This window comes from Tripterygium wilfordii, chromosome 2 (assembly GCF_013401445.1).
Source record: "Tripterygium wilfordii isolate XIE 37 chromosome 2, ASM1340144v1, whole genome shotgun sequence".
Taxonomy (NCBI): Eukaryota; Viridiplantae; Streptophyta; class Magnoliopsida; order Celastrales; family Celastraceae; genus Tripterygium; species Tripterygium wilfordii.
This window is the reverse complement of record NC_052233.1, coordinates 7,426,010-7,453,767: the sequence shown is the minus strand read 5'-3', so window position 1 is coordinate 7,453,767 and position 27,758 is coordinate 7,426,010. Positions and strand designations below refer to the sequence as shown.

Below are 27,758 nucleotides of genomic sequence, written 5' to 3'. Positions count from 1 at the left end.
ACTTTTGAATCTTTTGATATAAAAATTATACTAGTATCATCTCACATTGTGAAACATTTTTTTTTTCAATAGGACACAACTTTTCGTGCCGCTTATTACCAACATTAGTCTAACTTTGTCCAATATTAACCCACTTATATAACCAGCTAATGTCCAATGTTAGCCAACTTGTATGACCAGCTAATTCCCTCAAATCACTCGTTTGTAAGTTCATGATGTTCATCACTACTCCAATGTTTCATATCCTACTTACAAATTCACATCAGGTCAACCACCCTTACAATTAAAAGTATGTGATTCCTAACCTTCGATATACTCTTCTATCCACAAGTTCAGCAACAAAAACCTGTAATCGTTGATGCAAACCTTAGACCAGCAGTATTTTTTGGTGTGGGCGGGGAAAAGGTCTGGTGTAAAACACATTGATTTGAGCTGCACCACAAAGCATATGATTTATGGGTGTGATTTTATTATTTTTCTTCTTTCTAACAGAAATATGGTTTGAGGTACGAATGATGTTCCTACGTCAGGCACACATATGGAATCATTCATAATTTCAGAGACATCTTTGGGATACAAGTGTAACTGAAACAAGATTTACTTGCTTTAAGCTTTTAGCTCTCACTTGTTACCATGCAGAGTTTCACCTAACAACCAGACAATCAGACGGGCTAATCAACAAATGGAAGGCAGGGCAGTCCCTCATACTTCAGAAAAGCTACCTTATAGGATCATAGTATGCAAGATTAAAGAAATATTGAGCAGAAGTAGATATTAATAAACAGAGTCGCATGCTATTCAATAATAGATGATAATAATGGACAATAATGCATCTTTATGTAGCAGAACAACTGAATTTGTTATTTATATTGAGGATCAGATCGATGTCAATATCATAGACAGATGGTATAATTATTCATTAAGGATGCTTAGAGAAATATAACATCAAGGTAAATGAAAAGGTTGTTCTCCTTTACCTCAATATGACTAGAAAGGACGGCTTTCAGGATCGTTTAGTCCTGCAATTAAAGCTATAAAAACCCACACCATGAGAATGCCTATTACTGCGGTTCTGAACACGCAGTCACAGTTGCTAACTGAGGGAATATTGGGCTCATAAATCAGATGTGGTGAATGCAAATCCTCATCATCACTAAGATATGCATCCGACTCTATTCTGTTCCTCTTACTTGTGTGTGGCTGCTGCATACTGTGTAAGCTTATGTCTGAACATATGGAACAAATGCAATCGCCACCAAGATATGAAGGCAGTGTTGGAAGATACCCAGAGAGAACCCTGTGGTACATATCCCCCTCAATTTTCAACTTCTTTCGAGTGGTGGGCTTCATAATCTGAGAAAAACCAAAGATAAGTGGACATTCTTTAGACAGGGCCAAAAGCATAACCACAGGCAGATTTCATATGAAAAATTGAAGACAAGAAAAGTGGGAAATGGGTAGCAGGAAGGCCAGATAATCAGATCAGGTCTTACTTGAAAAAAGGTTTGAGCAATAACTCGAACCATTGGAGGAAGCCGTATAACAAACAAATACCCAAGAAGATTTGGAAAGTGGTGCTGCAGAAGAGAAGAACAGGTTCTCATCGTTTGCATGGGGATTCTCAATGGAGATAATCCTTCACAATCCACCAGAACTGTTATGTAAGGATTATCTGCATTGACTAAATGCAGGACTCCATGCTCCACCTGAGATACTGCAGTTACAAAATATTCTTTAGTGTGTTGGTCTAAGGTCACTCGGAGACAATGACGCAAATGTTAGAATTAGAGGAAAGTCAAATCCATTTTCCCCCAAATATTTATTGGAAAAGCAAAAGAAACGTACTGATTGCTTGAGCAAAGCGAGGTTTGTCATGAGGTGGTAAGAGCGAGCAAGCTAGTCCAAGCCGTACAATGAGGCAAGGTCGGTGCATCAAATCAACTCCATGCCAGAAGACCATATTTGACCATGTCTCAAGCTCTTCTTCTGAAAGAATTCTATAAGTCTGCCTCCACAGAATTGTCTTTTTAATTGCTGGTAGCAATACAGAATAGTCTCCATTTGCAGCTTTATGAAATCGAACAAACTCATCCTCATTAATTCTGCATGAACATTACAAGGTCATTCTCTGCTGCAACAAGAGGAAAGACATCCAAAATGAATATGATAACTACAAAGTAAAGATGCAGTGACTTCCCAGACCAGTATTGAGTTGAATTTATTGGGGAATAAACACCCAAAAAAAAGAAGATCAGAGTGCATAAGAGTGATTTGGAAAACTGCCACATCAGAGGAATTAGCGAGACACCACAAATTTATTTTCACTGCTAAATTTAGTACTAAATCGTATAGCTAATATACAGTAACTTAGTTGAAGACATGCAGAAAGGGCCTCCTCGATGTCCTCGTTCATCATAGACTTAATATACAAGTTCATGATTATTTTTAAGACATGGAGTTGGAACTCAAACAAATCTTATATGATCCGCGACGCTTGCACCATTGTGAAATTTGGAGAAGGAAAACGTACGCAGCATTAACCTATATAGCGTACATCTGATCCCCCTTCAGAATACTCAAATCGTAACAGTAAGACCATAGTGTAGAGGGTTTAAACCACCAAAAAAGACCTATCCCCAATGCTTATGGGGATGAAATGCCCATTGTCGACATTAGTCAACAGAATTGGACCATAAAGATAAAAGGAAGCTATGGCATGGGAACTGTGGATTTGATGTAAAAATGAGGAATCACCTTTCAGGTAAACTGATTCCTTGACTTTTGAGATCCTTATGGAGTTGTATCATCCATGTTTCAGATACAGGACTTTCAAGAGCTTCGTCAGAACTTCTGCGGATAACATGGAATCAACAATTACTGAATATTCTTTACCAGGTCATGCAAGGTACTATAAAATGCAAAGAGAGGTGTTGATGTCAATTAGGATAAGCAAGCTCCAATTTCTCATTCCAATTGTGCACTTCACATAGTTTATGAGTTTTTTTAAATTGGATGAATCTATTGTCAATTTTCAAAATGTTAAGAAAGTTTACAAGAAGAGTGAACTTCTCGTGACTCTGAGAATATCACAAGTCATATGATTCTAAGATTTAATTGTTTGTCATGAAACAGCAAAACAAAAAGACCAATCCAGAAAATTTTAATGACTATGTACCTGGTGTCCAGTGTAGACAGCACTGGGGGTGGCTCAGCACCTGTTCCTGAATCAGCATGAGAACTATCACTACCATCTGATGTTTCAACGGGGCAGGCATATGGATCAGAAAAAGCTGTCGCTACTGATATGACTAACAATGGTCTTGAAAAAATCTGAGAAAAAATAGCTTATGTGTTTCAATGTTGTAGGCAGATCATTAGGACTAGAGGTACAGTTTTCTGACATTATGTAGCTGGTGAAAATACCATGAGAGATCAAATGTATTTATGTATTTTCTGGTGAATAATCTGATATGATGAAGTTTCAAATTCATAAAATTTTCAACAAACCTGTATTCTTCCAATCAACCCCTTGAATGGAGCCCATCTCTGAATCCACTTAAATGGCGGATAACAAAGAACTTGCAATCCCTGAATGTTGCGCCATACAAAGGGACACCTAGACCTAGAAACCCGTCGCACCGTCTCTAATGCAGCAACTTTGAGTAAAAATACTGCTACATCACCTGCTACCCCACCAGATTTTCTTCCTTGGCGCAGTGAAGCTATGCTCCTAGAAGCACTTTGCAAGAAACCTTTATGAGCAGAGGCAACTAAACTTCGATTTGAAACCTTGTTCCTAGAAGTAAGGCTGCTCAGTTCAGAGTTCCTACTTGGACCAGATGCACGCAACGGATCTCCCATTTAAATTGATCATTAAGGATCAAAATTCAGAGTTCCATCACACCTCAAATTACTTCAGTAAGACTAAAGTTTGTAACCAATAGATAGAGTTAAACAAGGAACAAACTGCCGCCCATTTATAAGGGGCCATCACATAGGAGATTGCAGGTTGTACCTGCCATCATGAATGGTAACTTTCTAGCTTTCAAATATCAGCGGAGACATACACATATCATCCTGCAAGTAAAGTTAAAGACATCATCATCTGATCGTAAGCAAATTGAAATTATTGAATATGATATGAATATACGCAGGGCTTAAACACCTAGTAAAGAATAAATATCATTTCTTTATCGTTTAAGAAATTAATGACAAGCTCTGGTAAAACGATTTAGTATGAAACCAGAGAAACAAGCCTTTATCCTTGATCAAGGGAATTAATAGGGGAACTAACATTCGTACTACTCATGGTAGCTTAATACCTCAAAGAGTTTAAGCTGATGAATTATTGTGCATGTTATATACCAAATCATAGTCATAATCATGTTTATAAATGCAAACGCTGAATATTTGAACTGTATATTCTACAAATTTGCCAAACAAAGTTGCCCAATTATTCCAGTAATCATGTGCTACAAACAAACAAACAAACAAATAGAAAGAATAATTTCGAACCTGCTACAGCAAGTAGACCCTTAACGAAAGCTGTAAATTGTTCGAATCATGCATTAATTATCACGCAATCAAAACAACAAACACGTTTAAAGCAAAACGAACCATATACAGCAAGTCTATCAGTTACGGCATAAAATAAAGTTAATTTCTAGCAAGAAATCTATTGTGAAAAAAAGAAGGAAAGATCAATTGAAAGAAACAAGATGTCAGAATTCCTCGACCTGAAGATCTCCGCAGCAATCCGAGAGGACCTGCAAAGTTTTTCTGGATCCTAAATCTAAGGAGGTAGTGGCAAAACCCTCGTTTCTATTGACTCGCAATTGCTCAGATTTCGAATTATCTTCTTATCCTTTGGACTCTCCGTAAATTGGCTTGCGAGAAAATTTGAAAGGAAACTTTCTGAAGAGGTAGCTAGATTCTGGTTCTTCTAAACAGTTTACAGTTTCATCGCCATCAATAAACGCTTGACAAAAGTAAGGTAGACGGAAGTAGGGCTCTGGAAACAACTTTTCGCCACCAGTATTGACACGTGTACGGTTGCCAACTTTTCGTCACCAGTATTGACACGTGTACGGTTGCCAGCTAGAGCAATTTCAACGCCAGTTTAAAAGTTATGTAGTAGTAAAAAAAAATTGTAATAAAAACTGTGAAATAAGTTAAGTGTTTTAATGATACTAGTTGCTGTGAAAAACATTTTATATTTATTATTAAAATAATTTTTGGATAAAATAAATTTAAAATTATTTACAATTTAATAAAACAAAATAAATGAAAAACAAGTAAAAAATAATAATAAAGTTGATGGACTACTCACCGTCACGGTTCAATAACAAAAGCTTCACGGTGGAGCTTTTTCTTTGCCAGTGACGCTACCGTTGGCTTATAGTCAGTTGTATCGTTGGTTTTTGATAATCGTTTGGTAGAACAATGCCACTTTCCAAACACACACTAAGACGTTATGTTGAGTGTATTAGGGTAAAAATGAAATTACATATTTTTTTTCCTAATTAGCCTCTGAATAATTAAGAACCTTTTCATCTAATAAAATTATCGATGCCAGGTGGCACAGTTTAAGTTGCTCACACATTATAGTCTGAGGGATGACTTACCACGATGTCTATGACTATGACACCGAAAATGACAAAAACAAACCATCCGAGACCATCGCAAGATGAGAATCAAAATGTCTTAACAAAAAATTACTGTGTACGTGAAGGACGTGGAGTCCCCCGACACTGATGTAGCTCCATCATAGGGCTCAATTTTTTTTAATCTAAAAAAATTATATTTATATTTTGATCGATTTTATTAATTCAACAGTAATTTCTTTTATTCGAAACAAAAGTTAAACTTAACGTGAAAAAGTCATTGAACAGATTCATTATTCAGGACTTGAAACATCAAACAATGTTTGAAGACATGAAACTGAATGTAGAGAGAGGAAGTATTTGCGTTTATTGAACCACCACTTGCATTACATCACAACAAAAACAAACAGCAGCTTTCGAGTGTTGATTTGAACAGAAGAAGAACAGTCTCATTTAAAAAACAAAGAAAAACAGAAGCAAAAACAAATAATGGAATGCCTAAACAGATGACACCAGGAGATAAGGACTTAACAAACTAAGTACGTGTCATTAGACAATAACCCAAAAGCCTTTTTGCGTACAGAGTTGTCGCAAGTTTACAATTACTGGATAGTGCAGAAATGTTGGGATAGAGGCAAAAGAGATGGGTATGAGGATTCCCAACAGCATTCTAAAGATCCAGCATATTATCCGGTGAACCAGTTCCCTCAGACAATTAATTAAGGAAATGCGCTCTGGCAGAGGCATTTACCTAAACAAGCAGAGGCATCTGATCACAACATTTCCTGCGACTTCCTCACGCATCTGCTGACCTTCTTATTGAAATCATCTCTCCTCTCTCTCCATTCCTTCTGCAATAAGACATCAATAAACCAGTATGTTTATATGCTTTGGCAAACCTGAAGCACTACTATGAAACTTTCATACAGCAAGAAAAATAGATTAGACAACACAGATCATGCCAAATATATGTTCACATGCATGACTATGAACAGGCACGAATGCATCATCTAGTTCGATAATCACTAAAGTAAGATGAAAAATCACTAAAAGTTACCCAAATTTCCTCCACCAGATTACAATAGTTTTAAGCGTTCAATCAAACTAATCAGCAAGTTTCTTAGGCACTCTACAATTTGTGCATCTGAATTATATAAAAAATGCATGACATCGCCAACAGTAGGAGTATAAAACTATAAGTAGCAACAGAAAAACTCTTAATACATAAACAAGCCGCATATGAGTGACTAGGGTTTTTCTTTAAATGTCTGCTATAGAGGAGATTCACGGAAATAGTCAGCACAAATTCAGAGCTATAAATTGTTCTAGATGATAAGCATTATTTCATTTGCCTCCTTTTATTTGATAATTCATGTATTTTTTATCATTATTATTTGGCATGAGAAGGCACTCAAACCTGTGATCTTAATTGGTTCTTTATATCACATAAGCGGGTATGCCACAATAAGAAACACGTGCTTATCAGCAAATCTAAGGAATTCATGAAATGACATCACATCATTGCAGACTTTATTTGATTCACTATTATCACATTGAGACTTTTAATTTGCATAAGTATTTTTTCAGGGAGTGGTCATAAATAAATGGAACATCAAATTAGTAAAAAATCTTTCAATGCAGGAATTGAAAATACTCATCATAAAACAACCAACACAGACAAGAAAGAAAGACGTGGCATTAATAGAGCTGTGATACTTACTGCAGCCTCGACATTTGCAGGAGATTCATCATTTGGACTGGAAAGCATCGATATGATACTCAAAACAATACTTTCAACCTGTCATATACAATTCACGATTTGTAAGTGCAAGCAATTTTTCTCAACCAGAAGAGGCAAATTTAGTTTGAGCAGAAGTTGAATTTCATCAGGAAAAGGTAGAAAAATGTCAGATCATGGCAGCAAAAAATAGAAGATGCACTAGGGCAGCCATGCCATTGGTGCACAGGATGCTCCAGAATTACTAGCTAAAGAGAAATTGCATCAAGAAAACAAAGTGACCGGTCTAACAGATTTTGTTGCAGCAGAATTTATTGAAAAAATAAATTAGGCACACTCAATGAAACTGAAAAGTCCAAGAGAAGCTCTTACTTCAGGAATCAAATTGAATTTAAAAACTTTATGATGCACAAATATAGACACCAAATAGAGGCAATTGATTGGCATTTTAACACATACCGTGTGGACAGGCACCCATCGCTCGCTTGCAAGCTCATATCCGTTAGGATCGTCACCAGGAGGATGAAGTATTGATATGCAAACACGACCATCAGGGTAAACTGCAACTCGTACATTAAAGAAATCCATTAACATATATTATGAGCAGCTACCAAGGCCAGGTAAAAATATCAGAATTACACAAGAGACGAGCAACTAACCATTAGGATGCCAGGTCTCTGAAGTAAACTTCACTGTTGGCGGACTATTTGGGTAATTGGACGGGAAGCTCATGATGGCATTGAAGAATCCACCCTCACTGAAATTGGAATATTTCCAGTAAAGAACGTAAAAATGTAACATACCATTACTTGAAGGCATTTACCATATTGCAAGTTTCAAGTTAGGGACGTAGCTAATAACAATCGCATGTCAAACAGTGAAACGGGGAGAAACACATATGCAGTCAAAGAGACAACATAAGCCCTCTAATGAATGATTCAAATTTTTTACAAAAGCGGAACGATGATCTGATGGAGATGAAGAAAAATTCGGAACAACTAAGATGCTTCGAGAATAATAAATAGCTAAGTTTGCAGGAATGCAACAAAACAATACCAGCAGAAAACCAAGGCCATAATGCCAAACAATTCCTAAACACATCAGAATCCAAACATTAACGTTACAGCAATGCAGGGACCCCTGGTACATTAACTCTAGATTACACTCAATCCATAAACATAACTAAATATGGAGAATATAATCATGGTATTAAAATAGATAAAATTATGCAGCAACACTTCGAAATAAGAAATGCCAAACTCATCCGTTAAGAAAAGAAAAAAGTGTCAACTGTCAAGTAAACACTTGATGTAGAAAAAACAACATTCCATGGCGAATTTTGAATAGACTTTTAAACGCTCCTTTCATTAGGAGGGGGCATATAAAAGCAGTACACACACATCTTGAAGCAGACTTGCAACTTTGATACTTGAATGACGCTATCACGAATTCATTTTCCTCTCCCAACTACCAGCACCTAACATAAATACGCAATCAATTTTGAAACCCCATATGCCTGTTGGACACAAAAATGCAATTCTAAAACCTGAAATTTAAGCACAGACCACTGCCAAAAGTCCAAAGAACCACATATCATTCAGCTAGCCTCAAATTCATTACAATTAATGGAATTTTTAACAAAACCAAAACAATTTCAATGCCAAAAGTACGCCTGAAACCAAAATCTCAACTCTGGACCCAATCCTCAATATTCAATCACCTAAACATGCACAAAATACACCACATGAAACATAATTGACGCATAAATAAATAGAAAGACACAAAATTTATGCCAAAATTGTCATCCAACTCTAAGCAAAAACATACTAAAGCGTATCGGGGGGCCCAATAATTGTAACACTCCATTCAAATATATTAGTCTCATCGACCAATCCAGCCGAGAATCCATCAACCGGATGCTTACAAAGATCTGCACCCAAAAAATCCGATCCATCAAAACCCTATCGAAATTACCCAGGGACACATCATAATTAAAACAAGAAGACAAAACAAAACAAATCGTTCGGTGATTACCTCTAAGCTGTTTTTGGAGGAGGAGGCTGGCCTGAGATGCCATAAATAGATATGGGCCTCAGAGAGAGAGTTACAGGGGTAGAAGGAAACAGCGAGCTTCAACAAAGCTCCAGCGAGATTGCGCGAGGGACGAAAGAGAGATTGAGAGTCGACACTTGACGCATTTATAGATAGGAGGGAGGGAAGCTTCTATATTGGACACCCATGGAGCTGATGTGAAGCCAGAATCTTATACGGGTATGTTTTATCGGGGCCAGAGTGATTGCGAATTGAAACTTGACACCTCATCGAGCTGGTCAATTTGGGTGGACTATAAAAGGAAATTCCAGTGGTTTCTCGAGTGAGTAAAGTGAATTTACCATTTTCATTTGGGTATCATTGGAAGGTCGTCCACGTCAGATGAACAGAAAGCAACCTTGTCCACGTAAGGGCACTTGTAATGATAAATTGTTGTTGGGCCAACAAAACTATTGTCTTTTGTTGATGTGATTGTATTGAAAAATATGTTTTGAAGAAATGGTTGTATTGAGAAACGTGTTTTGTTGATATGATTGTATTGGGATTGTGTGTTTTTGTATAGTTTCGTTAGGGACAATATGGAAATGTGGAATGTTGTTGACCTCCATATTAGATGAGAAGGGATAATGTATAGAAATTTATGTTTTGTTGATGTGACTGTATTGGAAGATATGTTTTGTTTAGATGATTATATTGAAAGACGTGATTGACTTAATTTTTTATTTAATAGAAAAGGGACCGGTCCAATATTTTGACACCATTACAGTTGCGCTAACCACGCCTGACGACGACCTGAGGTAATAAAATCAAAAACTACTGAGTACGGAGGCATTTTTGTGAATAATAATAAAAGTAATAATGAAAAATGCGTTTAAAATAAAATAAAAAAACGGTAGGTGGTCCTGTTATTTGCACTAAATAACTGGCCCAATCATTTGGGTTCAGTTTGGGCCTTCCTTAACTTGCTGTATTAGCCCAAATGCCCAAACTCTTTCCTAGAGGACCCAATGTCCGACTGCCATATGCAACCCTCCGTCTTTTATATTCTCTCTCCGTCTAGGCTCTTGGAAGGATCATATGAGTCGTATCCATACCCCTGTCCGAAGCCACGACTTAGGGCGAAATTGAAATGGTTATGAACATTATCACATATCACGTACTGCAGCTTTGGCAATTATTGGTGTTCAATTTGGACCATTTTCATCGAGCCGCTCAACGAAATATTTGAGGTTGCTTTTGCCAATGGGGTTCTGGAATCACCAAGTGGACCAGATCAATTAGGACTGTGTTAGGGGGAACGAAGACCAATCGATCCCACAAAAAAGCCCAGGCTGAAGACTTCTAGTAATCAGATAACGAAATTTCGCCATTCACCCAGTCCTCATAACTCCTTTAGTTTGAAAAATACCATTCGTTCAAGTTAATGTTTCGGACACAATGTGTGGGCCATCTTAGGACAATAATTTAACACAATTAGGACAAAAATTTCAAACACAAATTGATGATGAACTACATGCACCTCAATCATCTAATATGCCAAAATTCCCATCCATGGAGCACTACAGAAATTTACAATACAATAATAAAAAACCGACTGATCTTCTTCAAGTTAGACCCTGGATCAACCCAGTGAGTGCTTATAATGAAACAAACTAATGACATATATTAATCATGTCCAATCTCAACTATTGATTCAATATCAGAAGGTATTCAATCAGTTGATGTGGCAGGATAACTACAGGTATCTCGGGTTACTTCTTCCTCCCTGTAACCTGTATAGGTCGATAGGCTCGTCACAGTCTCACCAAGGTTTCCTCATTATCCAGTGATGACAAGGAATGCTCAAAATGCAATTTACTCAACTTCTCTATACAAGGGCAATAGGACATCGATAATACTTTTCTGAAAGGACAGTTTACAGGGTAAATGAGCCAACAAAGAACATGCTACTTAAAAATGAAGAAAGAAAAAGAAAAGAAAACAAGACAAATGATGCATACTATATGGGCTGAGATTGCATGTGCACACATCTATAACTTACTCATACGGTGCACAAAGAAAGGGCAAAACGTAGAAGGCAAAAGTTAGTCACGGGTCCCGACACCCATGCCAATGGGCAATGGCATGGCTCAAGAACTTCAAACCAAAATAATAGCATATGTACTTACAAATTTATCATGGATGCAATGATAACCCAGTAATAATCATAGAGAAGAAGTCAACGCACAATAACTAAAATGGCATAGGATACCTCCATCACTTTTCAGAGACATTCCCTCATTTTTTTCCAAGTGTGGTATGATTACCAAATTTCTATCTGATAAAAGGTGCATCATCATGAAGCCCCCATCATATCTGAGCTCCATTTACTTGCAATATGACATACCTCGTGCCAGAGATTCAGAGAAATAAGCTAATCCTTCTTATCTTCACATTGCTACTTCTTGGAGGATCTAAACACCATCACTTCAACATCCAGGTTCAAGCTATGGCACAAGGCAAGACTCTCTCTACTACTACTACTAGGGTTGCTTCTGCCAAGTTTATTTTCTTTTTCCCTTTCGAAATGAATATTTTCCGCATATTAATGAAAGTTCTTCAACATGTGTCATCTCTGTATTTGCAGGCACATCTCATTTCAAACTTGGACCTGAAGAACAAAGTGCAAGACCACAAAAGGCAAACCTCTTTCCTGGCTGGGTAAGTACAAGGACACAGTTTCCTTCTATTAAAATATTGTTTTTGATAAATACTATTCAACTATTAAATTTATGCAATCTAGATAATGCAAAAGGTTTATGTTTCCTGCATGTCTGATGCTCGTTAAAGCAGACTGAAGAGAAGAAGATTCATAAGCAACCATCGGGGCCTAATCCAATAGGCAATCACCATTAACCAACTAAGCAGTGAATCAGAGGATTAATATGTTCAGCAAATGAGCAGACAAGTTCAGGCATTTCCTAGAAATTGAAGAAGGCAGCTGTATTCATTTATGTTTGAATGTCCTCATCCTTGGACAATTGCGACTGTACAAAAAACATGAAATTTATTTGAAGATATGCATATCTAAGAGTAGTATCCAGGAATCAATGCAGCTCATCTAATCTATTGGAAACTTTTCTGAAAAGCTTCAGTCCAAATCAACAAAATCCCTTTACTTATTATGCATATGCATCCAAGATGAAAAGGGCCAAGAGATTCCCCTATAAACTGTTTGCAGAAGTGGACATGCCATTTTGCACTAGATATTTGAGCTTTCATTCCTATCTAAGTAAGAGGAGGAAAGAAGAGGCTTCTTAATTCTCTAAAGGAGCAAGTGTGATGAGTGTATACAAAGAAAGCCACTCGAAATCATGTGGAGTGGTACGCATCAAGTTGCGACAATCTTTTCTTCAGTGCTCAGCCTATAAATAGGCTTCCTACTACAAGGTGAAAATAAGTGTGCACCAAGTAATCAGAGTTGAGTAAATTAGTAATAGCATTACAATTTACCATCCATCTCGTTCCACTTGCCATCATGTGTGATTTCCTCAGGCTCCAATACCACTGTTAGGTAATTATGGGTTGGGGCAAGCTCACAATCCAAGAGAAAAATAAAATGAACAATAGGTATTTTACTTGGTTCACCCAAAATAGGCTACGTCCACCGGCAATGTGGGAATTAATATCACTCTCTATTTTAAGGAGAGAACAATCATCACTCCCTCTAACAATAAAAGTAAAATCCTCACAACACTCCTCCTCTGCACTACACAACTCTGATTACTTGTTGCACACTTATTTCACCTTGTAGTATGAAGCTTATTTATAGGCTGAGCACTGAAGAAAAAAAACACTTATGTTCCCTTTTTCTTTCAAATATTTTGGCTACCAACCACAACTTTTGACTGCCAACCAAAACTTTCAAAATGACGACTACCAACCAAACTTTCGGTGCGAAGTTGCTTTCTTAGTCCAAGACTGCAACTTCACAAGACAACTTGATGTGCGCATCTCCACATGCTTTCTTAGTCAAAGATTGTGACTTCACATGACAATTCTCCCACTTGAAGAATTTGATTAAAAAAAAATTTAATCATGTCTTCACACACGATCATCTTTACAGTAAATATGATTGTATGTGAACACACGATTAAAAAACATTTCAATCAAAGTCTTCAATTGAGAAATTGTCATGTGAAGCCACAATTTTACTAAGAAAGTATGTGGAGAAGCACGCTGTCGCAACCGGGGTCACGACGCAGTCCGACGTTTGAAAGGATGAAAAATGTTTAGAGTCGCCACCAATTGATTTAAGGTGCAATTGGACACCGTAAAAAACCTGCGAACCAGAGAAAAGGGTACAGGGATCGATTGAGTGTGGGGAAGGTGTTAGGCACCCCACAACTCCCGTTTGAAAACGGTTACCCGGATTAATCTAATGGCTATCTTATGGAAACTTGCTCTTTGCAAGATATAATTATTTTGAGAAAAAGGTTGGTATGAAAAATACTATCAACTCATGATAGCTTTGGAAAAAGGGTTTGAAATAACACTTATCAACTTATGATAGTGTTTGAAAAAAGGTTTGGAATATTACTATCAACTTATGATAGTTTTTATTTGGGAATACACTGCCAACTTTGGTAGGTTTAAATTTAAATACCAACTTATGGTTTATTGAACAAAATGCCCTACCAACTTTTGGTAAGTTTGATTTTAAATACCAACTTATGGTATAAATGATTATATGTACTACCAACTTTTGGTAGGTTTAATTTTCAATACCAACTTATGGTATAAATGATCTTATGGAAACTTGCTCTTTACAAGGTGTAATTGTTAAAGTTTGAATTATTACTTTCAACACACTTATCAACTTATGATAGTGTTTGAAAAAAAGCTTGGAATATTACTATCAATTTATGATGGTTTTTATTTGGAAATAGGTTTGAAATAACACTATCAACTTATGATAGTTTTGGGAAAAGATTTGTAAGAATACTATCAACTTATGATAGCATTAAAAAAAATTGTAATTTTACTAAAAACTTATGATAGTTTTTATTTGGAGACACACTACCAACTTTTGATAGATTTAGTTTTAAACACCAACTTATGGTGTTAAGGATAAAATACCCTACCAACTTTTGGTAGGTTTAATTTTGAACACCAACTTATGATGTAAATGATAAAATGCCCTACCAACTTTTGATAGGTTTAATTTTAAATACCAACTTATGATGTAAATGATAAAATACCCTACCAACTTTTGGTAGGTTTAATTTTAAATACCAACTTATGATGTAAATGATAAAATGTCCTACCAACTTTTGGTAGGTTTAATTTTAAATACCAACTTATGATGTAAATGATAAAATGCCCTACCAACTTTTGGTAGGTTTAATTTTAAATACCAACTTATGGTATAAATGATTATTTGGAAAAAATGTCATTTGCCAATTTAATCCATTATTGCCAACTTATGGCAAATTCATAAATAAAATCAAATATGGCCCATAATCCAGATAAGTGAAATCAACTTATGATTTCCTTAATTGAAATGACAACATATCAAAGAATCAAGATTTGCACAAAACAGATTTTCAAACCACACATTGCGCACAGATTTTTCAACTCTGATTTCACCTATCAAATGAGGTCGAAATGCAACGAAATTTTATATACAATGTCACAACACCTCAATAAACACTATATCAAAATTTCAGAGCAAAATTCAAATTTTAAAGCAGTCTGCTAATCTCGGACAGATTAGGGTCTTGAAAATCCTGCAGTTTGAAGTCCTTGATTGTAGAGGCTCGCATTGGAGAAGATTGTTGTAGCAAAAAAAATAACAGGAAAGCTTGATGATTGATGAACTTGATAGCAAGAAGTTTCTCCCCTTTTCTTTCTCTCTTTTTCTTTTTCTCCCCCCTAGCTCTCTATTTTTGCTCTCTTCCCTTAGCTCTCTCCCCTAGCTCTCTATCTTGCTCTCCTCCTTTAGCTCTCTCCTTGCTCTCCTATTTATAGGAAATTAGGAGCTACCCATCCATTGAATGACCAACCATGGAAACCTAAGTGGAGTCACCACCATTGAATAACCAATTTGCACTAAGTAAGTGGATTCACCACCATTGAATGTAAATGGAGTCACCACCATTGAATTTGCACTAAAATTGCACATCAATTTGCACTAAAATGATGGTGATGCATGGAATGATGTCAAGAGAGATATACATATATGTGTATATATGTATAGGTGGAAATAGTAATGGGTTTGACAAATCATGTGGTGGGCTTTCAAATGATAATCAAGACATTGGTCAAGATGGTAGTGGACACAAGCAAATTAGCTCTTCATGAAATGGGCCAACAAATGTTGAACATAGGTTGGTATGAATTGGGCTAAGATATGAGTATTTGTGGGCTTAAGAATCCAAGAAAGAGAATATTTATGGGCTTATAGGTACAACAAATGTGTTTTTTTTGCATTTTTGTGTTTTTTCTCATTTTTGTATTTTTTGTATTTTAGCCGGACGAAAATCGGGTACTACAGCTGCCCCCCTTTGTATGTCTTTTATGAAATAAAAGGCAAACAAAGGTATAGTCAACCGAGTTTCGTACGAGAATTGAAATGCAGGGGTCACTATGGCCATTCCCGGCTTGGCCAAATATTTGTGCATGAAAATAAAGGGGCACGGGATCACAAGGCAATTCCCGGCTTGGCCAAATATTGGTGCAGGAAAATAAAGGGGCACGGGATCACAAGGCCATTCCCGGCTCGGCCAAATATTGGTGCAGGAAAATAAAGGGGCACGGGATCACTAGGCCATTCCCGGCTCGGCCAAATATTGGTGCAGGAAAATAAAGGGGCACGGGATCACAAGGCCATTCCCGGCTTGGCCAAATATTGGTGCAGGAAAATAAAGGGGCACGGGATCACAAGGCCATTCCCGGCTTGGCCAAATATTGGTGCAGGAAAATAAAGGGGCACGGGATCACAAGGCCATTCCCGGCTTGGCCAAATATTTGTGCAGGAAAATAAAGGGGCACGGGATCACAAGGCCATTCCCGGCTTGGCCAATGTTTTTTTTTAATCTTTGACTTTTCTTTTGTTTTTTTTTTTTGGTGAAAAGGTGCTCGGGATCACTGTAGCCATTCCCGGCTTGGCTGAAAATTTTTTATTTTTGATTTTTTTATTGTGAAAAAGGTGCTCGGGATCATTGTAGCCATTCCCGAATTGGCTGGAAAAGATTTTTTGATTTTTTTGATTTTTTGATTTTTTTTTTGAGAAAAAGATGCTTGGGATCATTATAGTCATTCCCGGCTTGCCTGGAAAATTTTTATTTATGCAGCGATGATGCATGCACTGACCTATTTTGCTCAATTATGAATGTCTCATGAATGAATGAATGCATGTTTTCTCAAGGCTTTGCCATCCTCCAACAAGCGCACAATTACGAATTGCTAAACCAAATTTGTTTCTCTGTTAGGGTTGACCTTCTGACTCACTGAGCTTTCAATGTATCTTCTCTAATCTGATTAGTGAAGGCCTTTTTCCATTCTGGATTCTAGCTCTTGGGCTATCTCTTTTCCTTCTCCAATGTGCATTCCCATAATCAATTGATTTTCCCTGAAATTTGCATGTTCGTACGCATCTGAGTTCAAAGCTACCCATTTATCTGAATTTCTTTATTCAATTTAATATTTTTTTTTTGCACGGCTTAGGAATGTGAGCTTCTCTTTCCTGCTAACACCTGCTTCAGCTTCAGGCTTTTCACTCAGATCCTTTCCAGCTTAAGATGCCAAAATCCATCAACTTCCTATCAAAAGTATTGTCCTGATGCACTCATTATATTTCCTGTCAAAACTTTGTCAGTGATAAATTCAAAAGTACAGCCATGCTTGTCAATTATTGAAAGCAAATGATAAATTTTTGGAGTATGAAATGAGAATTGAATTGGGATGTGGAAAAGGAGACAACAAGCAACAAAATTGAAGAAATGAATTTCCTCACAATTTGTTTCTTGGAGTATCAAATGAGAATTGAATTGAGATATGTAAAAGGAGACTACAAACCACAAAATTGAAGAAATGAATTTCCTCACAATTTTTATTGAAAAGGATGGGTGGTAATAAAATATTTTAGAATGAAATATGTACAAGAAATTAGGGAGGTCAAAGGCAAGAAGGACAAACCGAACTTATTCAAGATGAAATATGTGATAATTCAAAGATTGTACCAAAATTGCCCCAATTTTGGTGTGCACCCAATTAACAATAATCAAAACTGACTTGTATGAGGCTATCTCTGAACCTTCCATTTCTGCCAACAAACTTCTTCTTTCTATGTAACAGACTAACACCTTAGCAAGGTAAAATATCTGATGGTATCAAGAGCACCCCAAAATCTATCCCAGTTTTGGGTGCATGTCCAATTAACTGATCTCCAACCCTTCAATTACGAAATTAATTTTGCACTCCCACCTATGTCAATGTGAGACAAGTTAACAGCCAACTCAGGCAATACTCATCAATTCAACAGATTCGTGATCCAACCATCTTGCAGCCCAAACTAAAATGCCCATAAGGGTTTTTTTTCACTTTAGCGGAATTCTTCTTCTTTTTTTTTGCCCCTATTTTTGCCTAGAGCGCCCTTTCAGGTTTTCACTCTAGCGAGATTTTTCTTATTTTGTCCCTAATTTTTGCCTAGAGCGCCCTTGCGGGTTTTCACTCTAGCGGTTTTTTTTTATTTTTTTTTAAGCATAATACTGCCTAAGAACATCGATATTTACTGGGTGAGGCAAATCATCTCCATCCATCCTTGTCAAAATTACTGCTCCACCAGAGAATGCTTTCTTCTCCACATATGGTCCCTCGTAGGTAAGAGTCCATTTTCCACGATGATCTTTTTGAGGTGGGTGAATCATCTTTAGTACTAAATCCCCTTCTCTGAAACAACGAGGTCGCACCCTCTTGTGATGTGCTCTTATCATTCGTCTTTGATACAGTTGTCCTCTACAAAGTGCCCCTAATCTTCTCTCCTCAATAAAATTTAGATGTTCATAACGAGTTCGAACCCACTCATTCACTAGTGAATGTACGCACAGAAGTCCGATATCCATATAGAGCAAAGGAAGTCTTGGTATTCATGTAGGAGACCTATCAATTTTTTCTATCTTCTCCTTCAAAAGCTGCACCAATCCTAACCTCCTTTTTCTGATCTTCAGTTCCAAGTTAACAACCTCAATTATTTCTTTGTGTGGCTGAATTATCCTCTCTTCTTGGTTAACTTGTCTCAACATTTCTGGCGATGTCTCAAATTCGTCCTTAATGTCAGGGTCAGATTCAACATTGTTAATGGGTGCCCCAAAATCTGGTTCATTCGATTCATCTTTTTCATTATCCTCAATTTCAATCCTGTTAAAATGGAATATGTGAGATTTGGAATTTTGGAGGTGATGGATGAAATGAAATGAATAGATGTGAGAATTATGAGCAACGATTTTTGTGTATGATAAGCATATCAGAATCATCAGAAACATGAGAACATGCAAAGGCCTTACTATGCGAATTCATCAAAAGATAAAGTAAAGACATGCTCATTACAAAAACCCAATCAGTGGCCATGAGCTGGGTCACAGATCATAGTGCACATGGATATTACTCTTGAAGGCTGTTGATAGAGACTGGCAATTCAAAACTGGTCCAGTTGTTGAGCTTAAAACCTGAAGGACATGGCAAGGCTTAACAGCAAAGTTTTGATCATTCCCCATAATAGCAACATGGAATTCCTCAAACTGCTCACATAACTCCCCAAAATTTCTGACTGTTGGATTGCTATGTTTTCACTTCCGTATCATATCCATGACTGCTACCAACATGTGCTCCAGCCTGTGTTGTCCATCTTCTAGTGTTTGTAGCCCCATCTCTAGTCGGGCTATCGCTGCACGCATGCGATCTGATTGTGGAGATGCTGCAATTACTGATGAGGAATCACCAGGTGGTGATGCTGAGGGACCTTCTTGGGTCTGCTTTTTTCCAGCAGAAGTTGTTTTCAAATGGTTGATGCTCTGACGCCATGTCCTTCTTTCTAGCATGGTGACCTGATATCCCAAAGATGCTTGAGGCCGAGGAGGTCGAATACTTTTGAACAAAAGCAACCTTGTGATAAGCCGTGGGAAAAATAACTTCCCCGCATTTGTTGGCTTCGTCTCGACAAAATCCTTGGCTTTGAAGATAATGGCCAGATAGATCTTCCCAATATCAAACCACTGCCCTTTATACATAGAGTATAAGACTGACAAGAATTTTCCTCGTCGTTCTTGCTCATGGCTAATAGGGCACAGATTTTTCCTGACAGCATCATCCAGCAACCACATCTTTGAAGGCAAGTAAGCACGGCGTGTAGCGTTGCTGTGCCTATTCTTTTTTCCTCCGCACATATCATCAACAATTTTCTGCTTTGACGCACAGATCGGTTGTCGAGATCCAGTGGGCTTATCATCTACTGGTGGATATCCCAAGCAGCAACACAGATCTGCTGTCGTGAATTGAACTTTTATACCATCTAGAATGACCTGATAAACCAGTTGATTCCTAGTCCGCTCACTTCGTGGTAGCTCGATGAGAGTGTGATAGAAGGAGCGAACGATCTGAGGATACACCAGTAAGTCATTTTCTGGATCTGGGTCTACTAGAAACAGCAAGGAATGCTCCCTCAAGTAGCGCATCGCCCATTTGTTGAGTGCTTCTCGCTGTACCGTGTCGTCGATTCTACACTCAGGAATAATTTCAGCTTTGTTGAACAACGCAAGCCTGGACTGTAATCTTGAGGCGATGGTGCGCAAGCGTCTCGGCATAGCTCTTGATCTTTGTGAGAGAACACACTTTTGTCAGGAATGATTGAGATGAAGATGGAGATGGAGATGGAGATGAAGATAGCTCAGAGAGAAAACACACTTTTGCAATTGAGATGGAGATGAAGACGGAAATGGCTCTACATATACGAAGACATTTGCGGTGCCTGTCACATCAGTACTTACTTGACTGTCACCATCCACTGTTATTTTCCCGCTTGAGGACAACTCTTTTCTTCCTTCTTTTTTTCAAAGATAATAATAAAAAACAAAACTGTCACACTCAACTGTTCATTTCCCGTTTGAGGACAAACTTTTTTCTTTCTCTTTTTTCTTTTCTCTTTTTTTCAACTTAAATAAAAATAAAACAGAATAATAATAATAAAAATAAAAAAAAAACTTTCACACTCTCCAAGAAATTACGAATATTTGCACAGTGAGGCAGGGTACATAACAGACGATCAGGATTTAATCCCAGCAGGACCTTCTAAGCTGTCTGATAAGAGATTCCAACGGAGGTGGAGAACATGACTCTAATGGTGATGGTGGTAATGAAGGAGAAACTGACAGCGATGGGGGCGGAGAGCTAAGAGTGGAGGATGACGGTGACGGTGATGATGATGATGAACATAGATCACAAGTCCCCGGAAGCTTTCTTTTGTTTGTTGATGCATCTCTCTTGGTTTCCATCTCTGGTCATGTAACCTTTCAAGCGCTTCACATCTGACAACTTCACTGGCTTTACAATAAAATCCTTTGCTCCTTCTCTCAAGCATCTGTTGATCGAGTCACTACGTTCTCAGATGACATGATTACCACTGGAATCTCTCTCAAGGCAGACGATCCCTTGATTTTCTTCAGCAACTCGTATACAGTAGTCGGTGATAATCAGATCCACCTTCAAACTATCAAACCCAACAGAACAATTATTCTCCTCGTGTAATCCCAGAAACTGAAGTACTATTTATTCCACTATCCACCGCAGTCACTTTACAGGAAGTAATCTTGAGCAACCTTTCAATGACCGTTCTATCAACAAGGTTGTCATCGATAGCCAAAACATGAACCTCCTCAGAATCAGACAAAGAATGATCCATTCCAACTCGATCAACAAGAAAATTAAGAGTCAATTTTCTCAAAACTGCCCCAGTATTTTTTGCTGTTCATTTTTCATTGTTTTATCAATTCACAACTGTAATCTTGTACTATAAGGATGGCAATGACATGAGTGAATTGGTATTTTTCTTTTTTCTTTCTTTTTTGTTTCTCATGCATGACTATGAACTTATTTAGTTTGACAATGACTGTGCCTACGTGAATGCATGAGAGAAGAAACCAATAATGGAAATTACAATTAAAAAGGTGTAAAACAAAACATCAACGACAAATGAATAAATCACAAAAAAATAGAATATGCCATTACACGGGGTAACCTAAATTTCTGGAGGTTTCGGACATGGATCTAGGGCTTTATAAAGTGCTTGGGTAAGTTTTTCTAACTATTCCGCGAGGTCCCAGATCATGTTGCTTTTAAAATCTCAACTATTGGGACAAAAGCTCCTCCCTTAACTTTTAAGGGAAGTCGATCCGGTGAGGATATCTTCCACTACCCATGCGGAGACGGAATCTCACGAGAATAGTGGTCAACCCTCTCTAATACTAAAGGTAGAGCCCAGCTGGTAGGCTACAGTGAGTGTAAATGTATGAGATCACAAATACTTTACCACAACAAAATAAATCAACATCTCTGCCATATAAAGGAAACAAACAATTAATCATACAAAAAGAAGTAACCGTAGCCAATCAGTTTAATCATATGGGCTTGACCCTCTTAGGTTTAAAAAACCTGGTGTTCCCCAGCAGAGTCGCCAGTTGTCGCAACCGGGGTCACGACGCAGTCCGACGTTTGAAAGGATGAAAAATGTTTAGAGTCGCCACCAATTGATTTAAGGTGCAATTGGACACCGTAAAAAACCTGCGAACCAGAGAAAAGGGTACAGGGATCGATTGAGTGTGGGGAAGGTGTTAGGCACCCCACAACTCCCGTTTGAAAACGGTTACCCGGATTAATCTAATGGCTATCTTATGGAAACTTGCTCTTTGCAAGATATAATTATTTTGAGAAAAAGGTTGGTATGAAAAATACTATCAACTCATGATAGCTTTGGAAAAAGGGTTTGAAATAACACTTATCAACTTATGATAGTGTTTGAAAAAAGGTTTGGAATATTACTATCAACTTATGATAGTTTTTATTTGGGAATACACTGCCAACTTTGGTATGTTTAAATTTAAATACCAATTTATGGTTTATTGAACAAAATGCCCTACCAACTTTTGGTAAGTTTGATTTTAAATACCAACTTATGGTATAAATGATTATATGTACTACCAACTTTTGGTAGGTTTAATTTTCAATACCAACTTATGGTATAAATGATCTTATGGAAACTTGCTCTTTACAAGGTGTAATTGTTAAAGTTTGAATTATTACTTTCAACACACTTATCAACTTATGATAGTGTTTGAAAAAAAGCTTGGAATATTACTATCAATTTATGATGGTTTTTATTTGGAAATAGGTTTGAAATAACACTATCAACTTATGATAGTTTTGGGAAAAGATTTGTAAGAATACTATCAACTTATGATAGCATTAAAAAAAATTGTAATTTTACTAAAAACTTATGATAGTTTTTATTTGGAGACACACTACCAACTTTTGATAGATTTAGTTTTAAACACCAACTTATGATGTTAATGATAAAATACCCTACCAACTTTTGGTAGGTTTAATTTTGAACACCAACTTATGATGTAAATGATAAAATGCCCTACCAACTTTTGATAGGTTTAATTTTGAACACCAACTTATGATGTAAATGATAAAATACCCTACCAACTTTTGGTAGGTTTAATTTTAAATACCAACTTATGATGTAAATGATAAAATGCCCTACCAACTTTTGGTAGGTTTAATTTTAAATACCAACTTATGGTATAAATGATTATTTGGAAAAAATGTCATTTGCCAATTTAATCCATTATTGCCAACTTATGGCAAATTCATAAATGAAATCAAATATGGCCCATAATCCAGATAAGTGAAATCAACTTATGATTTCCTTAATTGAAATGACAACATATCAAAGAATCAAGATTTGCACAAAACAGATTTTCAAACCACACATTGCGCACAGATTTTTCAACTCTGATTTCACCTATCAAATGAGGTCGAAATGCAACGAAATTTTATATACAATGTCACAACACCTCAATAAACACTATATCAAAATTTCAGAGCAAAATTCAAATTTTAAAGCAGTCTGCTAATCTCGGACAGATTAGGGTCTTGAAAATCCTGCAGTTTGAAGTCCTTGATTGTAGAGGCTCGCATTGGAGAAGATTGTTGTAGCAAAAAAAAAACAGGAAAGCTTGATGATTGATGAACTTGATAGCAAGAAGTTTCTCCCCTTTTCTTTCTCTCTTTTTCTTTTTCTCCCCCCTAGCTCTCTATTTTTGCTCTCTTCCCTTAGCTCTCTCCCCTTAGCTCTCTCCCCTAGCTCTCTATCTTGCTCTCCTCCTTTAGCTCTCTCCTTGCTCTCCTATTTATAGGAAATTAGGAGCTACCCATCCATTGAATGACCAACCATGGAAACCTAAGTGGAGTCACCACCATTGAATAACCAATTTGCACTAAGTAAGTGGATTCACCACCATTGAATGTAAATGGAGTCACCACCATTGAATTTGCACTAAAATTGCACATCAATTTGCACTAAAATGATGGTGATGCATGGAATGATGTCAAGAGAGATATACATATATGTGTATATATGTATAGGTGGAAATAGTAATGGGTTTGACAAATCATGTGGTGGGCTTTCAAATGATAATCAAGACATTGGTCAAGATGGTAGTGGACACAAGCAAATTAGCTCTTCATGAAATGGGCCAACAAATGTTGAACATAGGTTGGTATGAATTGGGCTAAGATATGAGTATTTGTGGGCTTAAGAATCCAAGAAAGAGAATATTTATGGGCTTATAGGTACAACAAATGTGTTTTTTTTGCATTTTTGTGTTTTTTCTCATTTTTGTATTTTTTGTATTTTAGCCGGACGAAAATCGGGTACTACACACGCATCAAGTTGTCATATGGAGCTGCATTCTTGGACTAAGAAAGCAACTTGGCATTGAAAGATCGATTGGTAGTTGTCATATTTGAAAGCTTTGGTTGGTAGCCGAAATCCTCGAAAGAAAAAAGGAACAAAAGTGTTTGTTTTCTTTGGCGCTCAGCCACGACATGGTGAAAATAAATGAGCATCAAGTAATCAGAGTTGAGTAGAGAGAGTGATAATTGTTCTCTCCTTAACATTGAGAGCGATTGTAATTCTCACATTTTCTCCTACTAAAATCCTTCTATACTTGCCCGTGGACGTAGCCTATTTTGGATGAACCACGTAAAAATACCTTTTGTTCATTTATATTTCTCAATTTATCTTTAGTAGTGAGTCTGCTTCAACCAATGATTACCTAACAAAAATTACCAAAAATAGCAAAATGAAAATACTTATAATTCCTGATAGTACTTGACTTCCTAAACACGTATGATTTGACAGAAGTCAAATCGGACTCTTATTGGAAAAGTTATAACCAAAACAAAAGTTTTTCTAAAATGGTAAAAACGAAAATATGAAGGCCTAAACGACCATGAAACACCGAAATCCGACGTATGCCATGGCGGGACACCATGGGTTTTGATATTTGGCTCAAATCCCAAGAAATCACGGTATCGCACTCCCAATTTGGCCAACTTAATCCTGAAACCTATGATACATGGACTCTGGTACAGGTAAATATTCGTGTGTCCAGTTCTTCAAATTGAAAGCTACCATAGAGGGAGGCACGATAAAGTGAAGAGTCCGGATATCATAGCCTGAAACCTTATTTATGCCTATGCGAATTGTCACACTCATATCGCTTGAGAAATCATCCGCAACACATCCTACATCACTAGGTGGGATACACACACTTATATTCCATCAGATGGAAGTTTCCAGATGCAAAAGATTAACCATTGCATACCTCCATGCAAGATTAACCATTGCATACCCCAATGCAATATCATCATACGGATTATTTTAGTCTTTAAGTTTACTCGTTTGTTAAGTTCACTTAGTTGTTAAGTTTTTTACTTAGTGGTTAAGTTTCTAGGTCTATATAATGACCATCTTGTAACCTTTTAAGGAGGTTGTTGAAAACTCTTTTATATCAATACATCTTTGCACTGTATGTTATTCTCTTGTGAGAGAGTGCTCTACGGATTTGACGTGCTCAAATCCAATTTTAATTACCTTACGTGGCATCAGATATTTTCCGACAAGGTAGAAAATGTGTCATTTTTTAAAATATGTCAGCAACGACAAACATAGAGCCTATTAGCATACTACCCATAGTTTTATATTGAACTGTATTGTATTGTAACTTATAATGTATTGTACGATATAGTAGTCCACATACTCAGTGCTATATATATATTTCTGTACACTATTGATTTACTAAAGTTACTGAGAATATGCTGCTTTATGGTATCGGAGTGAGGTTATGATCCTCGGACCTGTGTGTTGGGTAGTATGCTAATAGAGCCTACATCTCATTGTGTGTTGTACGCCTAGCAAGACATCCATTGTTAGATAATCCCACATATTTTTAGGAACGTGCAGAGGCATATAAAGACCAGTATTTTAGGACTAACCTTCTGACGTTTGACAACTGCAACACCTTTTCACGAAATTGCCAGCATCTCTCTTTAGTTGTGGCCAATAGTACCTCTCCTTTCGACTTGCTATTGTATTGTCTTGCCTCTCCCCATGTGACCAGCACGTCTAATATTACATGCAAGGTGGTTATAACAATACAAAAGTTTACATTTGTCATTAAGCACAAGTCTGGAAGAGCCAGTATAAAAATGGCTCTATATATTAACAAGAATTAAATTTGTTTATGAGATTTACAAAACTCACCTCAAATTAAAACAATATCAGTATACATTCCTTGTTATACAGCGCCCTTTCGCTTTGATCGCTTGCTTCTCTTTGCCAAAGAAACATCGGGAAGTTGCTTGCTTGCACTAGAAGCATATGCATCTTCTAGAACCTCCTCACCCTTTTAAGAACCTGAAATTAGTACCCAGCTTAAGTTTAGTACCGTTGTAATAGAAACAGAATTTGTGAAGAGCATCAGCACTAGACAAGGCAAGTCAAACTCTTCTCACACCATCATTGATAAGATATGATCAACAATGCAACTTCCAATAACATAAAACAAAAAAGACTTTTCCAATAATGTATCCTTCAAGATGAGATTTCTGGTAACCTAAAGCTTGTGCAAACTCTGTAGTTGTTATAAAAGAGATACCGATTCTAATATTTGGATTTACTCTACTACTTGCAACACTGACTAGCATTAATCCCAACTATAAGAGGTTGGCTGCATGAATTCTTCATAAGAACACATGCTGACTCCAAATTTCTAGGTCAAGCCACCATGAAATCAGAGCCTGTTGGCTTTGTTTATAAAGCATAAAATAATTACCATATAGAGAATGTTTAATACAGCACATACTTGTGCAAGTGCTCATGCAGGAGCAAATGTTTGTTTGGGGCAATAAGGAGGATTTGAAAATAGATGCAGCCTGTAGGATGACCTTAAGTAAACAACACTCACAAGGCTCCTATAGTGGACGGGGTCGGGGATAGACAAGATGTACGCAGACCTTACCTCCACATAATATGTGGAGAGGTTGTTTGGAGGAATTGAACCTATGACCTCTCAGTTACACTCCTACAACTCTACTACTTGGTCATATGTTCACCTGTAGCTGCAACATGACCTCATGATCAGAATAGGAAAACCAATAAATTAGGGTAAGGGTAGAGGTGACAATATTAAATGACAGCAGAAAAAATACCGCTGCTAGCGATGTCTTAATCAATATTAAACGACATAAGAACCATGTTATCTTGGATAAATGAAAATCCCTGTGTTAGCAAACTTCTTGTTATTTTCACAATTATTAATAACCGCTAATTAAAGTTAAACAACAAAACAAACATGAAGTTAGTGACATTGATTTCCTGGACAACAAGGCCAATTAGTGGAAGCTGGACAGAAACAACAAAGTATTGCAAGGTTTTCTTCTCGATCAGAGACCACCATTACTTTATCAAATCAATGGAGTCATCCAACAACACAAGGAAAGAAGAAAATAAAACTTTGGACTAAGTTGGCAGAATTTAAATAAGATGCAATATATTGAGTGATTATCAAAAGACACCTGCCAATGGATTCACCCTGGCCCGCCTGTGTAAGCGTGATTTCTCGAGTTGTATTCTTTCCTGGAGAGACCATAGAAGTTGGGGGGGGGGGGGAGGGAGGTAGATTATTCAAGAAGAAAAGGAAGGGTATGAAATCAGATAGGCGGCATGAACTATCTGATTGCATGTGTATCTTTGTTGAATGGCT

The 27,758-nt window shown here is 37.1% G+C and overlaps 3 protein-coding genes and 1 long non-coding RNA gene across 9 annotated transcripts; 1 reads left to right on the top strand and 3 right to left on the bottom strand.

Annotated features, from left to right (window-relative positions):
• Positions 1–810: 810 nt before the first annotated feature.
• LOC120013580 lies at positions 811–4,964 on the bottom strand. Of its 3 annotated transcripts, none has more exons than XM_038865444.1 (7): positions 4,737–4,964; positions 3,508–4,077; positions 3,176–3,330; positions 2,755–2,847; positions 1,846–2,102; positions 1,494–1,714; positions 811–1,353 (listed from the first exon to the last, which is right to left on the bottom strand). In XM_038865444.1, exons 2-7 carry the CDS (start codon positions 3,859–3,861, stop codon positions 988–990), a joined length of 1,446 nt encoding a protein of 481 aa, XP_038721372.1. In that variant the 5' UTR covers positions 3,862–4,077; positions 4,737–4,964; the 3' UTR covers positions 811–987. The 3 variants fall into 3 exon arrangements, with proteins under 3 accessions (XP_038721372.1, XP_038721362.1, XP_038721381.1); XM_038865434.1 differs by having other exon boundaries at positions 2,755–2,850; positions 4,737–4,962; XM_038865453.1 differs by lacking the exon at positions 2,755–2,847 and having other exon boundaries at positions 4,737–4,963.
• Positions 4,965–5,947: 983 nt separating this feature from the next.
• On the bottom strand, positions 5,948–9,539 carry LOC119982630 (ubiquitin-conjugating enzyme E2 7-like). Its single transcript, XM_038826110.1, has 6 exons — positions 9,376–9,539; positions 9,169–9,271; positions 8,001–8,098; positions 7,801–7,901; positions 7,324–7,401; positions 5,948–6,454 (listed from the first exon to the last, which is right to left on the bottom strand). The coding sequence occupies exons 1-6, from the start codon at positions 9,416–9,418 to the stop codon at positions 6,377–6,379; spliced, it is 501 nt and encodes a 166-aa protein (XP_038682038.1). The 5' UTR covers positions 9,419–9,539; the 3' UTR covers positions 5,948–6,376.
• A 1,339-nt stretch (positions 9,540–10,878) lies between these two features.
• On the bottom strand, positions 10,879–27,723 carry LOC120006273. Its single transcript, XR_005469963.1, has 4 exons — positions 27,571–27,723; positions 26,258–26,410; positions 25,990–26,119; positions 10,879–11,295 (listed from the first exon to the last, which is right to left on the bottom strand). It is a non-coding gene; the product is annotated as an uncharacterized LOC120006273 (long non-coding RNA).
• On the top strand, positions 11,294–12,557 carry LOC120006245. Of its 4 annotated transcripts, none has more exons than XM_038856233.1 (3): positions 11,294–11,891; positions 12,020–12,093; positions 12,226–12,557. In XM_038856233.1, the coding sequence occupies exons 1-3, from the start codon at positions 11,771–11,773 to the stop codon at positions 12,286–12,288; spliced, it is 258 nt and encodes an 85-aa protein (XP_038712161.1). In that variant the 5' UTR covers positions 11,294–11,770; the 3' UTR covers positions 12,289–12,557. The 4 variants fall into 4 exon arrangements, with proteins under 4 accessions (XP_038712161.1, XP_038712155.1, XP_038712146.1 ...); XM_038856227.1 differs by having other exon boundaries at positions 12,223–12,557; XM_038856218.1 differs by having other exon boundaries at positions 11,294–12,093.
• Positions 27,724–27,758: the final 35 nt, after the last annotated feature.

Bases quoted from the DNA above. Each gene is read 5' to 3' on its own strand.
- LOC120013580 (XM_038865434.1), bottom strand. From the start codon at position 3,861: ATGGGAGATCCGTTGCGTGCATCTGGTCCAAGTAGGAACTCTGAACTG. The intron at 2,103-2,754 runs GTGATTCCTCAT...ATGTTCATGCAG, and splicing joins GGAATCAGTTTACCTGAAAG to AATTAATGAGGATGAGTTTG. The intron at 1,354-1,493 runs GTAAGACCTGAT...GGTTTTTCTCAG, and splicing joins TTGCTCAAACCTTTTTTCAA to ATTATGAAGCCCACCACTCG.
- LOC119982630 (XM_038826110.1), bottom strand. From the start codon at position 9,418: ATGGCATCTCAGGCCAGCCTCCTCCTCCAAAAACAGCTTAGAG. The intron at 9,272-9,375 runs GTAATCACCGAA...TTTTGGGTGCAG, and splicing joins CCTCCAAAAACAGCTTAGAG to ATCTTTGTAAGCATCCGGTT. The intron at 6,455-7,323 runs GTAAGTATCACA...GTCTTATTGCAG, and splicing joins CTGCAAATGTCGAGGCTGCA to AAGGAATGGAGAGAGAGGAG.
- LOC120006245 (XM_038856210.1), top strand. From the start codon at position 11,771: ATGACATACCTCGTGCCAGAGATTCAGAGAAATAAGCTAATCCTTCTT. The intron at 12,094-12,222 runs GTAAGTACAAGG...TGCTCGTTAAAG, and splicing joins CAAACCTCTTTCCTGGCTGG to CAGACTGAAGAGAAGAAGAT.